Source organism: Callithrix jacchus, chromosome 10 (genome assembly GCF_049354715.1).
Source record: "Callithrix jacchus isolate 240 chromosome 10, calJac240_pri, whole genome shotgun sequence".
NCBI classification, from domain to species: domain Eukaryota; kingdom Metazoa; phylum Chordata; class Mammalia; order Primates; family Cebidae; genus Callithrix; species Callithrix jacchus.
In genome coordinates this window covers 96,799,462-96,814,029 of record NC_133511.1, presented here as the reverse complement: position 1 = coordinate 96,814,029, position 14,568 = coordinate 96,799,462, and the positions used below count along the sequence as shown (strand labels likewise).

Genomic DNA, 14,568 nt, shown 5'->3' with positions numbered 1-14,568 from the left:
ATGAACTCATTCTTTTTTATCGTTGCACAGTATTCCATGGTGTATATGTGCCATATTTTCTTTATCCAGTCTATCACTGATGGGCATTTGGGTTGATTCCAAGTCTTTGCTATTGTGAACAGTGCTGTAGTAAACATATGTGTGCATGTGTCTTTATAGTAGAATGATTTATAATCCTTTGGGTATATACCCAGGAATGGGATTGCTTGGTCAAATGGTATTTCTGATTCTAGATTGTTGAGGAATTGTCACACTGTCTTCCACAATGGCTAAACTAACTTATATTCCCAACAACAGTGTAAAAGTGTTCCTATTTCTTCACATCCTCTCCAGTATCTGATGTTTCTGATTTTTTAATGATCACCATTCTAACTGGTGTGAGATAGTATCTCATTGTGATTTTGATACAGCATTTCTCTAATTTGACTGTTCTTGGACTTAGGGCTTTTAGGAGGTAATTAAGGTTAAATGGAGTCATGAAAGTGGGGTTCTAATCCAATAGGACTAGTGGCCTTAAAGGGAAGGAAGAGAGACCAATCTCTTTACACATGCACCCATACACAGAGGAAGACCATATGAAGGCACAGCAAGGAGGAGGCTGTCTGCGAGCCAGGAAAAGAGCCCTCATCAGAAACTGAGTCAACCAGCACCTTAATCTTGGACTTGCTAGCCTCCAGAACCATGAGAAATAAATTCTGTTTAAGCCACCCAGTCTACGGTATTTTGTTAGGGCAGCTGAGGCAGACTAATAAAAAAGGTGTTCTCCCATATCAAATGGGACCACACAAAAAGTACTTTAAAAAATAAAGCTCTATCCAGATGTAAAAGGCTATTAATCATTTTTACATATGATTTTTGCAAGAGATTAAGTAACTTAAAGTAGTAATTATTTCAGTATTTCGGTAACCCCACAACACAAATGTATTGTGTTGATGTTCCATTGCTGTTTCCTGGACCTAAGTTTTTGCTGCAGATAGAAGGTCCAAGGGAGCCTGGAATTCCACCTAAATTTGTAACAGGAGCATCTACTCTATTGCTTAAACCAAGTGTTCTTTGGGCAACCAAGATGGGAAGCATTTGTCTTTGTTTTTAAAGGCATGTTATATTTCCTGTATACTTGTATTGTTTTTCTAGAAGTAAATAATTTTTAAGAAAACAAAAAATGAACAAAAAAAAACTACTAAAATCCACTCCCCACCCCAATAAAATTTCCTTTAGCTGTCTTACTAGTCTCTTGTTCAACTGCTGAGAATGCTTCCCTTTGTTCTGTGACGTGAATGCCCGAAATTTAATTATATTTAATAACTGCCTGTTCAAAATTTATTAGTGAGTTACATAATTTTAAAGTAGATAAAAAGGTTATACAATATTTTGAGCTCACCATGGTTTTCTATTAAAGAATATCAGATATTATACCAGTTCATATTTATTGGGTACCAGTAGTCTATTAGACAGTCCTTAAGATCCAAAGATAAGGATTTGGCCAGTGGTCAGAGATCCTTCCTCCATCTCTGTATGTCTACTGGATAGCTTATGCAGAATCTATCTGTATGCTAAGTAATTTCTGAACAAAACAATTTAATTTCCACATTCTATGTAAAGTATAATGGGCTATATGCTATTCAGATATTCCTAATTTAAGAAAATTCTATCTAAAATTCTCATGAATGGGGACAAAAATCTTAATCACATTTTAATTTCGTACTCAGAAGGACCAGGGTGGTTTGATAGCAATGGAAGATTAAACACTGTTTCAGATTTAAGGAATGGGGGTAATAATTGACACTAAAATCCTATTTAGGGGAAAAACAGCTATAATAAATTTATAATGGAGTTGGCTATATTCCAGGGTATCTTATAGATATTTTAAGAATTTTGAAATCAGTCAAAGCAAATCAGACAAGGCAGAAATAATGACAAGATGTATCAGCTTTCTTAATCTTACCTATCTTGAACATCTGTAATATATTAATTGTACAAAAAAGACAAGCTATTCAAATAGATCCATGATGCCATTTTTATTTAAAAATAATAAATTAGAAATTATTTGCAAATATAACTGCCAATCTACTGGGAAACTTGTTATTCTCAAACAGTTACTACTTCGTGTGCAACCATTCCTATTATTCCACCTACTCAAAAAGTGACTTTCACACTTTTATTACTATTTTTCTTTATCTCTAAGCATAGGAACTTTAGAGTAGCTACCTATTTCTTGGTTAAAAGATTAGCTTAGACCATATCTCATGGTAAATAGGAAAAGAGAATACACAAAAAGGGTTAGTACCTTGCCAGAGGTCAGAGTTACAAGGAGTATATTAAAATATTTTCATATTCTGTGGCTGTCTAAATACCTATATGTTGACCTGATTATTCAATACCATGGGCACAAACAATCCAAGTTCCTGTAGGGATTCTTGTTTTAAAAAACCAATATCAGATGAAAAAGATACCATACCGTATGATTTCTGTTACATGAACTGTAACTGGCAAAACTACCCTGTGATGTTGGGGGAAATGGGGAGTCAATGGTAACTGGAAAAAGTCATAAAAGCCTTTCTGGGTTGGGCACCATGGCTCACGCCTGTAATCCCAACACTTTGGGAGGTCGAGGTGGATGGATCACCTGAGGTCGGGGATTTGAGACCAGCCTGACCAATATGGTGAAACCCCATCTGTAATAAAAATACAAAAATTAGCCAGGCTTGGTAGCATGCACCTGTAGTGCCAGCTACTAGGGAGGCTGAGGCAGGAGAAGTGCTTGAACCCAGGAGGTGGGGGTTGCACTGAGCCAAGATCCTGCCACTGCATTCCAGCCTGGGTGACAGAGCAAGACTCTGTCTCAAAAACAAACAAACAAAAAAACAGAGGCTTTCTGGTTAAATGGGTGTGTTCACTGTGAAAATTCTCTGTATGGATTATATTTTTTTAAGTTTTAAAGATAGTGTGTTGAGACTCCATTTATGGCTACATTTTAAATAGAAATTAGAAAATAAAAGGAGAAAAAGAATAGACTGATAAAGTGAGTATTCTTTGAAAGGATGGTAGTCTGACAATTTCTGAAAAAGGCTAGGGGTGATTAACTCAGGGGAGAATTGGATCCCTGGAGAACTGTATAATGAGCAGACGTGGTACACACAAGTAAAAGGTGAATCTTAATGTGGGCGATGGGGGGTGACCAAGATCTTTTGTTGAGAGGCAGGTGTCCAGGGATGGGGCAACAGCAAATTCCCTCTCCTCAAACCCCACTACAATTACAAAGAAGGAGCACAAACAAATCAATTTTTTTTTTTTTTCTTTTTAAACAATGATCTCTGCTTGTCTACCATTGTGGTTATAATTAAAAAACTTAATTCTTCCCATCCTCTAAAGTAACTTACAGGAACCTGTAATTAGCTTTAATAATTGTCTACTAATCAGGCATGGCGTTTTCAAAACAGACAAATTAGTATTCTTTTGTAGTATTACATATTATAAATATTTTTCTCTTGTAATAAAACATTTTAATAGGTATCTAGAAAGGTAAATCCTATCTCTTAAAATTCTCCTATTAACATGACACTACTAAAAGCGTTGGGAAAACATAAACTGATTTAGATACTGATTTAATTAAATGAACAGATCCAAGACATTAAATCTGGAATTTTTGATACAGAATGGTAATAAGCATTAAAAAAAAAACCGCAGCCATTTGGAAAGAAAAAGCATTGTCTGGCCTGTGGTGTACTATTACAGTGAGTCCAATGATACTAAATGATTCCTGATTCTTCTGAAGTAAATGAGTTCAACTTTCTCTAAGGTATCTAGGAACACTAAGGTCTGTTCATACGCTGTGCTGTGCTCATAAGCTTAGCAAAATATGGAGACAAGAAAAACTTCCAAATCTATTTACACACAGAAGTCAGCACATTATAAAGAGAGGTTCTTGAGAAATACAATGTTAAAAATCAAATAATGTATGTGGTTACTTGAAAAAGAATCTTTCAACCTTTAGAAGTACAGGCCCTTCTGACCTTGTGTTCTATTGGATTTGTCTGACAACAAGAGGTGAAAGAATTCTGTGGCTCCATTGTCTCAACGGTGGGATCTAAGAAAACACTGGCAGGACTCATCAGAGAGGTTTATGAGCCTGCAATTCAAAGAGATTAAAAGGAAAATCTACGGAGATTCTTTCACACTGAAGAATAACATTAAATAACTATTAGCAGCTTGGTTCAGTAAAGCTTACTAGAGCTCTCGCTGGGTCATTCACAACTTTCTAAAAGAGGAAAGGTTTTTTTCAGCTCCATTTGGGAATCAATAAATATTTCTTACTTCTTACAAGACAATGGAATTCCTGTCTTTTTAAGCTTCCTCCTAATGACAGTAAAATTTCTAAAACAACTCTTTGTTTCATGCCTAAATAATTACACTTCCTAATCCCAGGAAACCTTTTCTATCTGTAGCTACAATTTAAAAAATAAAGTAAAAATAAAAAATAACAGCAACAAAAAGCTACAGGGGAGAGGAATCTAACTTTATTCATTATGGCTGAGACATTTGGAAGTCTCATTCAACCCCATAGTGACCAAAAGATCAAGTCCACCTGCAGCTCTTTCCATATTATTCATGTGAGGCAATGTCAGGTTATTCACATGATCATCTCAACCCCACAATGCTCTCATTTAAAATTAGTCCACTGTGTTTATTTTTATGACATTTCAAATGTTTAAAGTTTATTTCAAACTAAAGACATCTGTGTGTAAGTTACAAATAAACAGCAGTTTTTCTCCTTTAGGTCTCAGTATCTTACTATATTAAAACCAAGTAGTTTAACTTTAAACCATCACCTCATTCTTAAAAAAAAAACACTTCGCTATACATAATTAAATTTTTTATGTAAGAACCAACTGGAACATAATCAGTTTCCTTGTCTTTAACCTGCCTCTGTTCTTGAAAAATTCTCTACCTTGATAAGAGATTAAGAAACAGGCAACATTTAATTTGAAGCCTGTTCTTTTAATTCATAAACCTTATAATCCTTTCCCAGATCAAACTGAAGAGTCATAATTACAAGGCTTTCCACAATGAAGAAAAACTACAAACTTGGGACCTGATTATGAACTTGAATAACTGTGGAGCTTTTATAAACTGTATGTAAACCCAGTGGTCACTGAAGGTACCAAATGAAACCCAGAAACTGATTTCTTTCTGCTCCAATACAAAACAGGAAAAAGGGCAGCAGAAGTAGTCCCGGTCTCTTGTTCTGAACCTCAAATATCCCTCATACATGACTATTTGGAACTACCAGTAGTACACTGTACACCACTCATATAAAACTTGGAAGCCTAGCATAGTAATTGAGGAAGAAAATGGCTTTGAAATCCGCCCCCATAAACTACTTTATGTGACCTGAGTCAAATTACTTAACCTGAGTCTTAGATTCAGTCTCTCAAAAACAGATATTAATACCTTCCTTACAAGGTTGTTAAACAATGTTTAAAAGAATCACCACAATTCTAGTGCTTAATTAAAATGACAGTTATTTTAAAACTGCTGTTATCTCTCAGTGTTTGTGTTGGCTATCTATACCAGACCATAAGAAAATGACTAAAATCCAATCCGTTATTGGTAGGAGAAAAATGCCTTAAGTACCACAGTGTAGGAAAGCAGCAACTCTTGATTTTGGATTTAGAAAAGTATTGAAAGTCTGATGTACTTTCTTATTGTAGGTCCCAATAAAATGGACGCATTTTTATCAAAGTCATCGTCTATATAATTTTTCAGTCCTTCCAAAATATCAAACATTAACCAAATTATAGGAACCAGAGGAAAAAATGTTCAAAATAATTATGTAGCTTTATTTCAGAGGGCACAAATGATGATGGACTAGAATACCAGAAGGCTCTGGTGGGTGGTGGGGAGTTAGGGGTAGGGGAGATGGTAAGACCTAAGTTGGACCTTGAACAAAGAATAAGAATCAGAACAGGAGAGTGGTTCTGATTAATAACAAATAGTATAAACAGATGTGTGTCTGGGAGCCCCTAAATGGACCAGAGGACAAAATTCACATTAGGTTTGAAACAGGTAATGAAGTCGGAAAAAGTAGCAGGGACATGCTTAAAAGCTTCTGTCCCATTTAAATTCCAGATGAATGGGTAGGTGTTGTTTTCGGAGGGTATAGGGTTATAAATGTTCTTAAATAGAGGAGTGAGAATAAGGAAAGCTGCTAGATCAATCAAAATGTAAAGTACTGTGGGAGAAGGCAGCAACCGCGAATGGAAGGCCAATTAGTGATGGATCTAATCTGGGTATGTGTTATAATCTGGGGATGGACTACTGTGGTAGCTGTGATAATAAAAAGCTCACACAGGGGAAACCACAGTTAAAAAGAACAAATGTCAACTGGTATTTCTGATTCATTGACTGTAAATGGAGCAAAGTAGAAGTAACCCGAGTGTAATATGAAACACCAAGATTGAAGAAAAAATAAGAAAGGTGACTCAGTCAATCTTGATTTTGGACACACTAATCTCAATTGGGTCAAGTAACCAAGTGGAAGTTGGAAGAGAGGTTAAAGTTGGAAACAAAAACTTCCTAAAATCTTACACTTCTCCATTATTAAATCAGAACTCCCAAGTGTGTTCAAATGTCGCAGAATTGTAACATAATCTTGCCCATAGTTTTCTATAGCATTATTTGAAACTAGCCAAGTTTTTATTCAAAACCAATGAGAAATGATCTTAAACTACATTTTCATTGCAAAAACAGTTACTTTCATTCAAGTAAAAGTAGCTAATAATGTGAGTAGTCATCTTCTTGCAACAAGTAAGTTGGGGCCAGGGAACCTGCACAAAAGTTTTATCTATATACTCTCTTCTCCCACTCAAGATAAAGCCAGTCCCCAACTGTCGAGATGAATTTTCTGCATCATTTCACATACTTACTTTTCTCAGAAACAGTCACCAAAAAAACATACCCCCCTGATGCTTATCTCCCAAGTTTTACCTGAAGCAAATTTTTACAACCAATTTTGAAATTCCTAATATCAAATGAAAATATTATGACCGTAAATGGAAACCCTAATCTCACTAATTCAAGTATTTTGTAAGGGTCAGCTTTAGGACATAATTACACAAATATCTACTGGCCTTAAGTCATTATTCCTAAGAGTTAACCAAAATTCATATTATCTACATATTTCCCTCTTACGGAGTTTCTATAACATTAACATGCTTTACAGGAAGGATTCTTATTTTGAGTTTAAGAAATTACACGTTGATTTATCTGACACATGTTGGTGAGATTTAAGGTATGTTCCTCATTTGTTTTCAGATTTGCTCATCTTCCATTCATTTGCTTCCATTTATTTACTTATCTTCCCAAATACTTACCCTAATAAAAGGATGGCATAAAATGTATAATACAAACTAGAAATGACCTCTTATTTGTACCTAAGCAGAGTAGCTGATTAGCTTTGAGCAAAGGCACACTCACTTTACAGTGTCTGGCCCAACCCCCTCTGAGCCAGGCTTTTTAGGTATCCTTATGTAGAGTGAAGGTTCCACATTACCAAAACAATTCACTAACAGAGAACCAAGATATATCTTAATATAAAATAATGTATCAGCAAGGATTCCAAACACAATCTATTTTTTTAAAAACACTATTTAATCTGAGTAACTTTATTTGAAGGTTTGTTACTCTTCAGGTCACAGAGAAGTATCTTCACTCATAAGCTGTGTCACTCTATAGAGCCACTAAGACATCAGAGATCTGTGTGACTTTCATATTACAAAGCCATTGAATTATGACAACTGTTATTTTCCCATGATATACTTCTGATGTGTTTTTAGTGTGCTTAATATATAAGGACAGCTCCCCACAAGATTTATAAAGTCACCAAAATCTATTCAACAGATATTATTCATGTGAACATTTTATAAATCCTGAGAGGGTTTTCCAAAGTGCTCATCTGGTTGAAATGCAAAGCCTAATCTTGAATAACTACATGCCTTTCAAGGGAACACTGGAAGCAGCCTTTGGAAGCATCCTCAGAAATGATAAGGTAAATATGCCAACTGGAACTAATTGATTAAATTCACTAGTTAACACTGCTTTCAAAATGTATAATCTCTGGGAACTAATTATTACTCATCCTTTTCTTAAATTTACTTTTCTTCAGGCTGGCCAACATTGCCCGAAAATGTCAACTAAGCATACAGAAGTAGAAATGAGGGAGAAACAAACGTATGCGCAATACTTTAGGTTATTGGCCCTGGAGTATTACTTTTTCTTTATTGGAAAGAATACATTTGATCGTTTCTTTTGAGAAGCAAAGAACTATGGATGTCAAGTGCTCCTTTAAATTATCTTTTAGATAAATATCTGGCTGTGGGCAATATTGATGAGGCTTTCCTTAAGACAGAGCACCAATATGGAGCTATTAAACATGAGAAAGCATTCAAGACCAGCTAACAAAGCATTTCCTACCTCCTTCCCAAGTATTGCACATCTCAATTTTATTTTACACTGCAAGTTAATGGTGAGCAGGAAACAAACATATTTAAAGCATGCCCTATGAAAAGAAAGGTTTACAATGAACTATCACCACATGTAGAAAAAGTTCTGTATAACAAAGCTATTTCCATGTCCCCAGGGGGTGACCCAGAAAAAAAGAGTGCTTTGACCTGATTATAACAAACTCTCTCTCTCTTGGTAACCTATCCTGGTCTTTAACAAATTATTACTCTCAAAGGTTCTCCTTCTAGCAAACCTAAATCCTCAGTTAGAGAAGTTCAAGTTCATTTCCCTTCTTTTAGGAGCCATTTTACTGAAGATGAGTCAAGAAGAAAAAAATTAATAATGATATTCAAAAGAAATAACAATATGAAAGTAGGTTTATTATGAGGGCTTTGAAAAATAGCTCTTGTATGAAAGGCTTAAAAATGCAAGTTATATTTGGAAACTCTTCTGACCTAAACAGGTCAATCTCCATTTAAAATTGAAACAAAGTAGTCTCAGTATTTGTAGCCTCTGGTAAAGGAGGAAATATTTAGTACTTAAATCTGAGGTACTCAAGTGTCATGAAAAGTTGTCCTTCTAGAACAGCTAAATTCAGTAATATGCTGCCTGAAAAACTTGAAGAGTAAACTGATATTGTATAAATTCCAAACTATTTATCTGAATCATGAATCAGGTCCAACTCTCACAGTATTTGGTTTGTCTAAACTTCATTGGGACCTCATCTATGACCTACAGGAGTACTCTGACACAGTAGGCCACAGGTGCTTCCATTAAGAGCTTAAAACTAGGACTCAAAGCTCAAAAGAAATTCACAGTTCCAAGGACCTTACAAAGACAAAGAAAAAGGCATGAATATGTTGATTATTTGTCTTCTGACATCTCTTAAACCTTCCTTCATGCAATTCTATGCTCACTTTTAACCTGGCTTTCTATTTCTTTCTGTTTCTGACCTACCCCACCCTGGAGCTTCTCAAGAGAATACTTTTATGATTCATGATACCCTCTTACCTCTTTCTCTTTAGAGTGCAGGCTTCTAGTCAACTTCACTAATATGTTCTTAATAGTACATAGGCTGTGTAGTGGTATAAAAGTAGAGCGACACTGAAAGTATATACCCTATATTTTTTAGGGTAAATGTTGTGTGAATTAGTCTTGTCTTATAAGCAAACTGGCATCCTACATGGTAGGATGTGCAAAAACACATGAAAGAAGCATCATCTCCAGTAGACCATAGTGGCTTTAGGAACACAGATTTCTTCTAAAACACAACACATTCATGTGCATCAGTTTCAATTCTTTTATAGAAATTATGTGATCCAAGGTAAAAAATGTACACCTACAGGTAGAACTTATCAAATGAAGCCACCTCTACATTCTTTTGCAAGAAATACAAACATATTTAAAAAATAAATACATTAGACAGATGTTCATTATGCACCCAACAAAAGCAGAACCCAATATTCAAGACGTATTTGAAAATTAATCCAAATTATTTGCAAGCCTGAAGGACTCCTATCCTTAGGCCAGTGCTGAAAGACAGCCTATCACTTCATGTAACTGCAGTCCAACAGGTTCTTAATATTTAAGAAAATATTAAGCTCATCAGTCTTTTAAAAAGTAGTAGTGCCTTAGAGTTGATTAGTACTACAAATAAGTCACTCTTACAAACAAATACTCCAGTACATAAACAGTTTAAGTCTTTCTACACAAAAGTATCACACACACAGCCTATAAGAAACAATTTTGTTTGCAGAAATCCCTCTGAAAATAAATAGGGAAGTCTTGCAAATATCACTGGCTTTATCTTATAATGCTGTGTTTTAAAAATGAAGGCTTGCTTCTCAAATCAAATTTTCATAACCTTAGTAGTAACAAAGCCTCAAAATCATTTTGTGAGGTTTGATGGTGTGCCACTGTAGGGCATGGGAAGGGATTCAATAAGCAACTACAGAGACAGTCAGATTTTATCAACACATCCTAGTCGATGCTGAGCCTGATGTGCTATTGGAGAGAACGATTGAGTGCTTTCCCCACAGGCTGTAACTGATTATTGACTCCTCCCATTAGCATGTGGGGTACATATTGAAGGTTCAAACACAAGGCTGAGGGACTCCTGTCCCTAGGCCAATGCTGAAAGACAGCCTATCACTTCGTGTAACTGCAGTCCATGTGTGACAAACCTGACCTACATTTCTCTCTCTCTTTCTCACAACAGCTTGTCATTGTTTTAAGAAACTATTTTCTAAAAAGCTTAAAAGAAATGACTTTTTAAATTGTTTAGGTAATGTGTATTCCTAAAATATCATTTATACCAATCATAAGGAATAGTTTATCATGAAGATAATCATGAAACCCAGCCTAAAATGAGCTCAAAGGCAGCAGAGTGCTTTATGATGTCATCCTATCTACAGCGTCTTCATTTGGATTGTCATTTATACTGTATAGTCTTAAAAGTAATTAAAATATTAATCCATATGCACTTATTTTAATAAAAAAAGTTTTTAAACATATCAAGCATATTAATTAGAATGTGTAATTAAACATTTTTCAAATGTTATAAAAAGTAGCTTTCAAGGCTTCACAAGAAGGCATTTCCTAGTAGTTTTAACTTCTCAATGGATACACAATAATCACTGCTAAGAATAGGGCATAATTAAAAACAGTGATGGAGGGGAGGAATAAAGGCAACAATAATGCCTGGTGCAAATGTGGAAAATGCTCCCCAGGAATGGCTGCAGATTGTGCTTCTAAGAGTTGCCGACATGCTGTGGCTCCTCAAGACAAGTACCTACCACACCGCTGCAGGTCGTACTCTCTTTTTGTCTCTTCATTCCCTAGAATTTTCCATGCCTGATCAATTTCGATGAACTTCTGTACACGTTCCTCCACTGTTCCTGCTGGTACATCTGTACTTTGTTTATCTGGATGATACTGCCAATCAAAAATAAGGGTGGGGGAGAGCTGAGATTAAAAAAAATATATAAATCTGAGCTTTAGTTACGAAGGTAATGAGAAGATGAAAACTAAATGCCAAGGCAATGAGACAACAGTGTTGGGTACAGGAGACAACTGCCAGGTTAATTAGACCACTGGAGTAGCTATAAATCCACCAGTGACATGATCTGTCACAACGTGCAAAGACAGCATTTTCTGGATAATTTGCTCACGGAATCATTGGTCTCATGGACAATTTACCTAGAGAGGATGACTAACACAAATAGAAATAGGTACGTGCAGAGGAGCAGGAAGAATGAAGCTTTCCTTATACAATGTGCTTGGTTATAGATAGCATTATAAAATTGATACTAGTTTTTTTCTGATGAAATTAGATAATACAATCATAATTTTAAATAAAAATATGTCTAATTATAAACATGACAACTTTCATCTTCTTCCCCAGCCCTAAAGATTTTAAAGTTATAAATCCCCAAGCATACATTTTTATTGAAAACTGGTTATTCTAGGCCAAATTTGTAAGAAATAACTTTAAAGAACTCAAATATTTGGATATAAATCTATTCATTAAAGAACCTTTGTTATGTGAATTTTCTAAAAAGTCTAAAAATGCTTGTTTTCAACATGCAGTAAGTTCTTTATACTATTGGGTCAAAACCTGAAAGTTTTATGCCAATTCATAAATTCTCAAATGCTCATGTACATGTAGCTCACTAGTTATCCAATAAGTATCACTTCTCCTACCTCCTTCCCTCCTTTTCTTCTATGTTCTCTGTGATTCTCCCTTCTCTTTTTATGTAACAGTTCTGAAAGGATCAATATGTCATTTGCTTTTCAGAAATCTCTCAACCAATGGGAAACAATTATCTAAATTTAGAGACATTTCACTGAAACAATCTGGGGATAACAATAGCACATATTCAGATATGTAAATTTTCTTACCCTTAAGTAAATAAGGAATTCCCACCTGGTGTGTTGCTTACCAGGTTCTTCTATGTAACCAAATACCAGAATAGCATTTGCTGTGCTAGAGAGGACCTTTAGCAGTGTGAAGTTCATCAAGAAAATAAATCTATCGTTAAAAGATAGTATTTATCCAATAATCACTTTGACAGTTTCATTTTTTAATTTCAAAAAGTAAACTTAAGAATGTCCTTTTAATGTAGAATAGTTTTTTTTTTAATTTCTTACTTCCCCCCCCAAGTTTTTACAATAAAAAAAGGCAAATAAGCAGAGATGCACATTTCATGACCCATCAAGGTGGATGGTTGATACATTCCTCAATTAATGGTACAATCATTTAAATTATTTCATTGACTGCCTTACACTCATTACCAGGAGCACCAAAAAATTGTAAGTACCATGCCAATTATTATCTAAATTGCTAAGGCCACTCAGTAAGTTGTGTCAAGTACCATGAAGCAAAATGACTTCAATTCTCAATTTAGAATGGTAAAATATGTAAGTTTTAATTAAAACACAGACTATCTTAATAATAGATTCATTTTCATGATGAACTTCTCTACACTGCTGAAGATCCTCTCTAGCACAGTAAATGTTATTCTGGTATTTGGTTACACAGAAGAACCTGGTAAGCACCACATAGACTGGGAGAAAGATTCTAGGGCAAACAATGAGGATTAGGCTTCCATTTTCCCTTTGGCAAACTACCTTCTTCCTATGAAATCTATCAGTTATCAAATATTTAAACTAATGTAAGGACTGAAGAAAAGGAAACTAAGGCTTTATTGATTAATCTTCTTTGCCCATGATTTAGCAAATGATGCACATAAAAGTTATTTCTATACTGAGGTTTTGGCAATCCTTAAGTTGGGATATTCAAGCAATATCCCTAAGCCAAAGTGGAATTGGCTGCATTGAAGTTCTCTAGCTGACCCATTCCTCTAACACTATGGGAAGATTTGCCTAACAAGCTTAGTATGACTAAATGTTATTACATGTAACATATTCAAATATGTCAGGATACATTTATGACACATTTACATGGGAAAACTCCTATTATCAGTATGTCACAAGCATTAAGGCCCTGGAGAACTTGTTCTAAATTTGTAGCTATAGAGTAGGGGTAAAGATCAAAAGGTAGGTAATTTCTCAGGGGTCAATATAGAAAGTCTACTTGGTACTAAAGAATAGAACAGATTAGGCCTGATCATGCACCAATCTGACAAAGAAAGCCCTACAAAACCAGGAATTAATTCCTGGTTGCCTTAAACTAAAAAAATATTACTAAATTTTATTATGAGTCAAATACAGTTCTATGATAGTCAAAGTATAATTCAATCTCTTTCCCTAATTTGGTATTTTCCTGATTAATTGAAATAAGTGGCTTACCATCTGAGGCTTTAAGTCTATTCAGATTCTATAACATTTATTAAATGGGTACATTTCATTAAAAAATGGCAATTATAGCAAGAAAATAAGTATTATCATTTGGGATGCTTAAAGCCTCCATCCAATCTGTTCTAACAGTAACTTTCAGAGCAAAGTGAAGGTCTAAGAAAAGGAATAATTGTCTGTGGTAGGCTGATAACAGCCCCCAAATATATCAAGTCCCAATATTCAGTACCTGCAAATGTTATTTTATCTGGAAAAAGGGATTTCATAGATGTGATTATGTTGTAGTTCATGAAATGGGAAGATTTTGATGGATTATATGGCTGGGCCCTAAATATATTCAAAGTGTTCTTATGGAAAGAGGCAGAGAGAGATATGACACACAGGGAAGAAGGTGATTTGACGACAGTGCAGAGAGAGATCTGAAATGCTTCCCTTGAAGACTGGAGTGAGGTGGCCACAAGCCAAGGAATGTCTGCACACTCCAGAAGCTGGAAGAGACAAGCAATGGATTCTCTACCAGATCCTCTAGAGGGAGTGCAGTGCTGCCAACACTTTGATCTCAGCCCAGTGATAATTATTTTGGAATTCTCCAGAACTATAAAAGAATAAATATTTGAAACCACCAAGTTTGTGATAGTTTGTTTTTACAGCCATGAGAAATTAAAACCCAGTCCAAATATATCTATGAGTTAAAATTGTAATGCAAGACACTAAATGTTTTAAGAAGTTTCAATTAAAAGGGCTATACAT

At 35.1% G+C, this 14,568-nt stretch overlaps 1 protein-coding gene across 5 annotated transcripts in view; it reads right to left on the bottom strand.

The window, feature by feature from the left end:
* The window catches only part of DNAJC24 (DnaJ heat shock protein family (Hsp40) member C24), a 57,561-nt gene that overhangs the window by 6,050 nt on the left and 36,943 nt on the right, over positions 1–14,568 (bottom strand). For 3 of the 5 annotated variants that reach the window (XM_078340800.1, XM_078340801.1, XM_017977978.4), the window contains exon 3: positions 11,298–11,436. In XM_078340800.1, coding sequence (XP_078196926.1) covers positions 11,298–11,436 — 139 coding nt within the window. Of the gene's footprint in view, positions 1–11,297; positions 11,437–12,204; positions 12,267–14,568 lie in introns of all 5 variants that reach the window. The other 2 variants (XM_078340798.1, XM_078340799.1) reach the window with 1 other exon arrangement.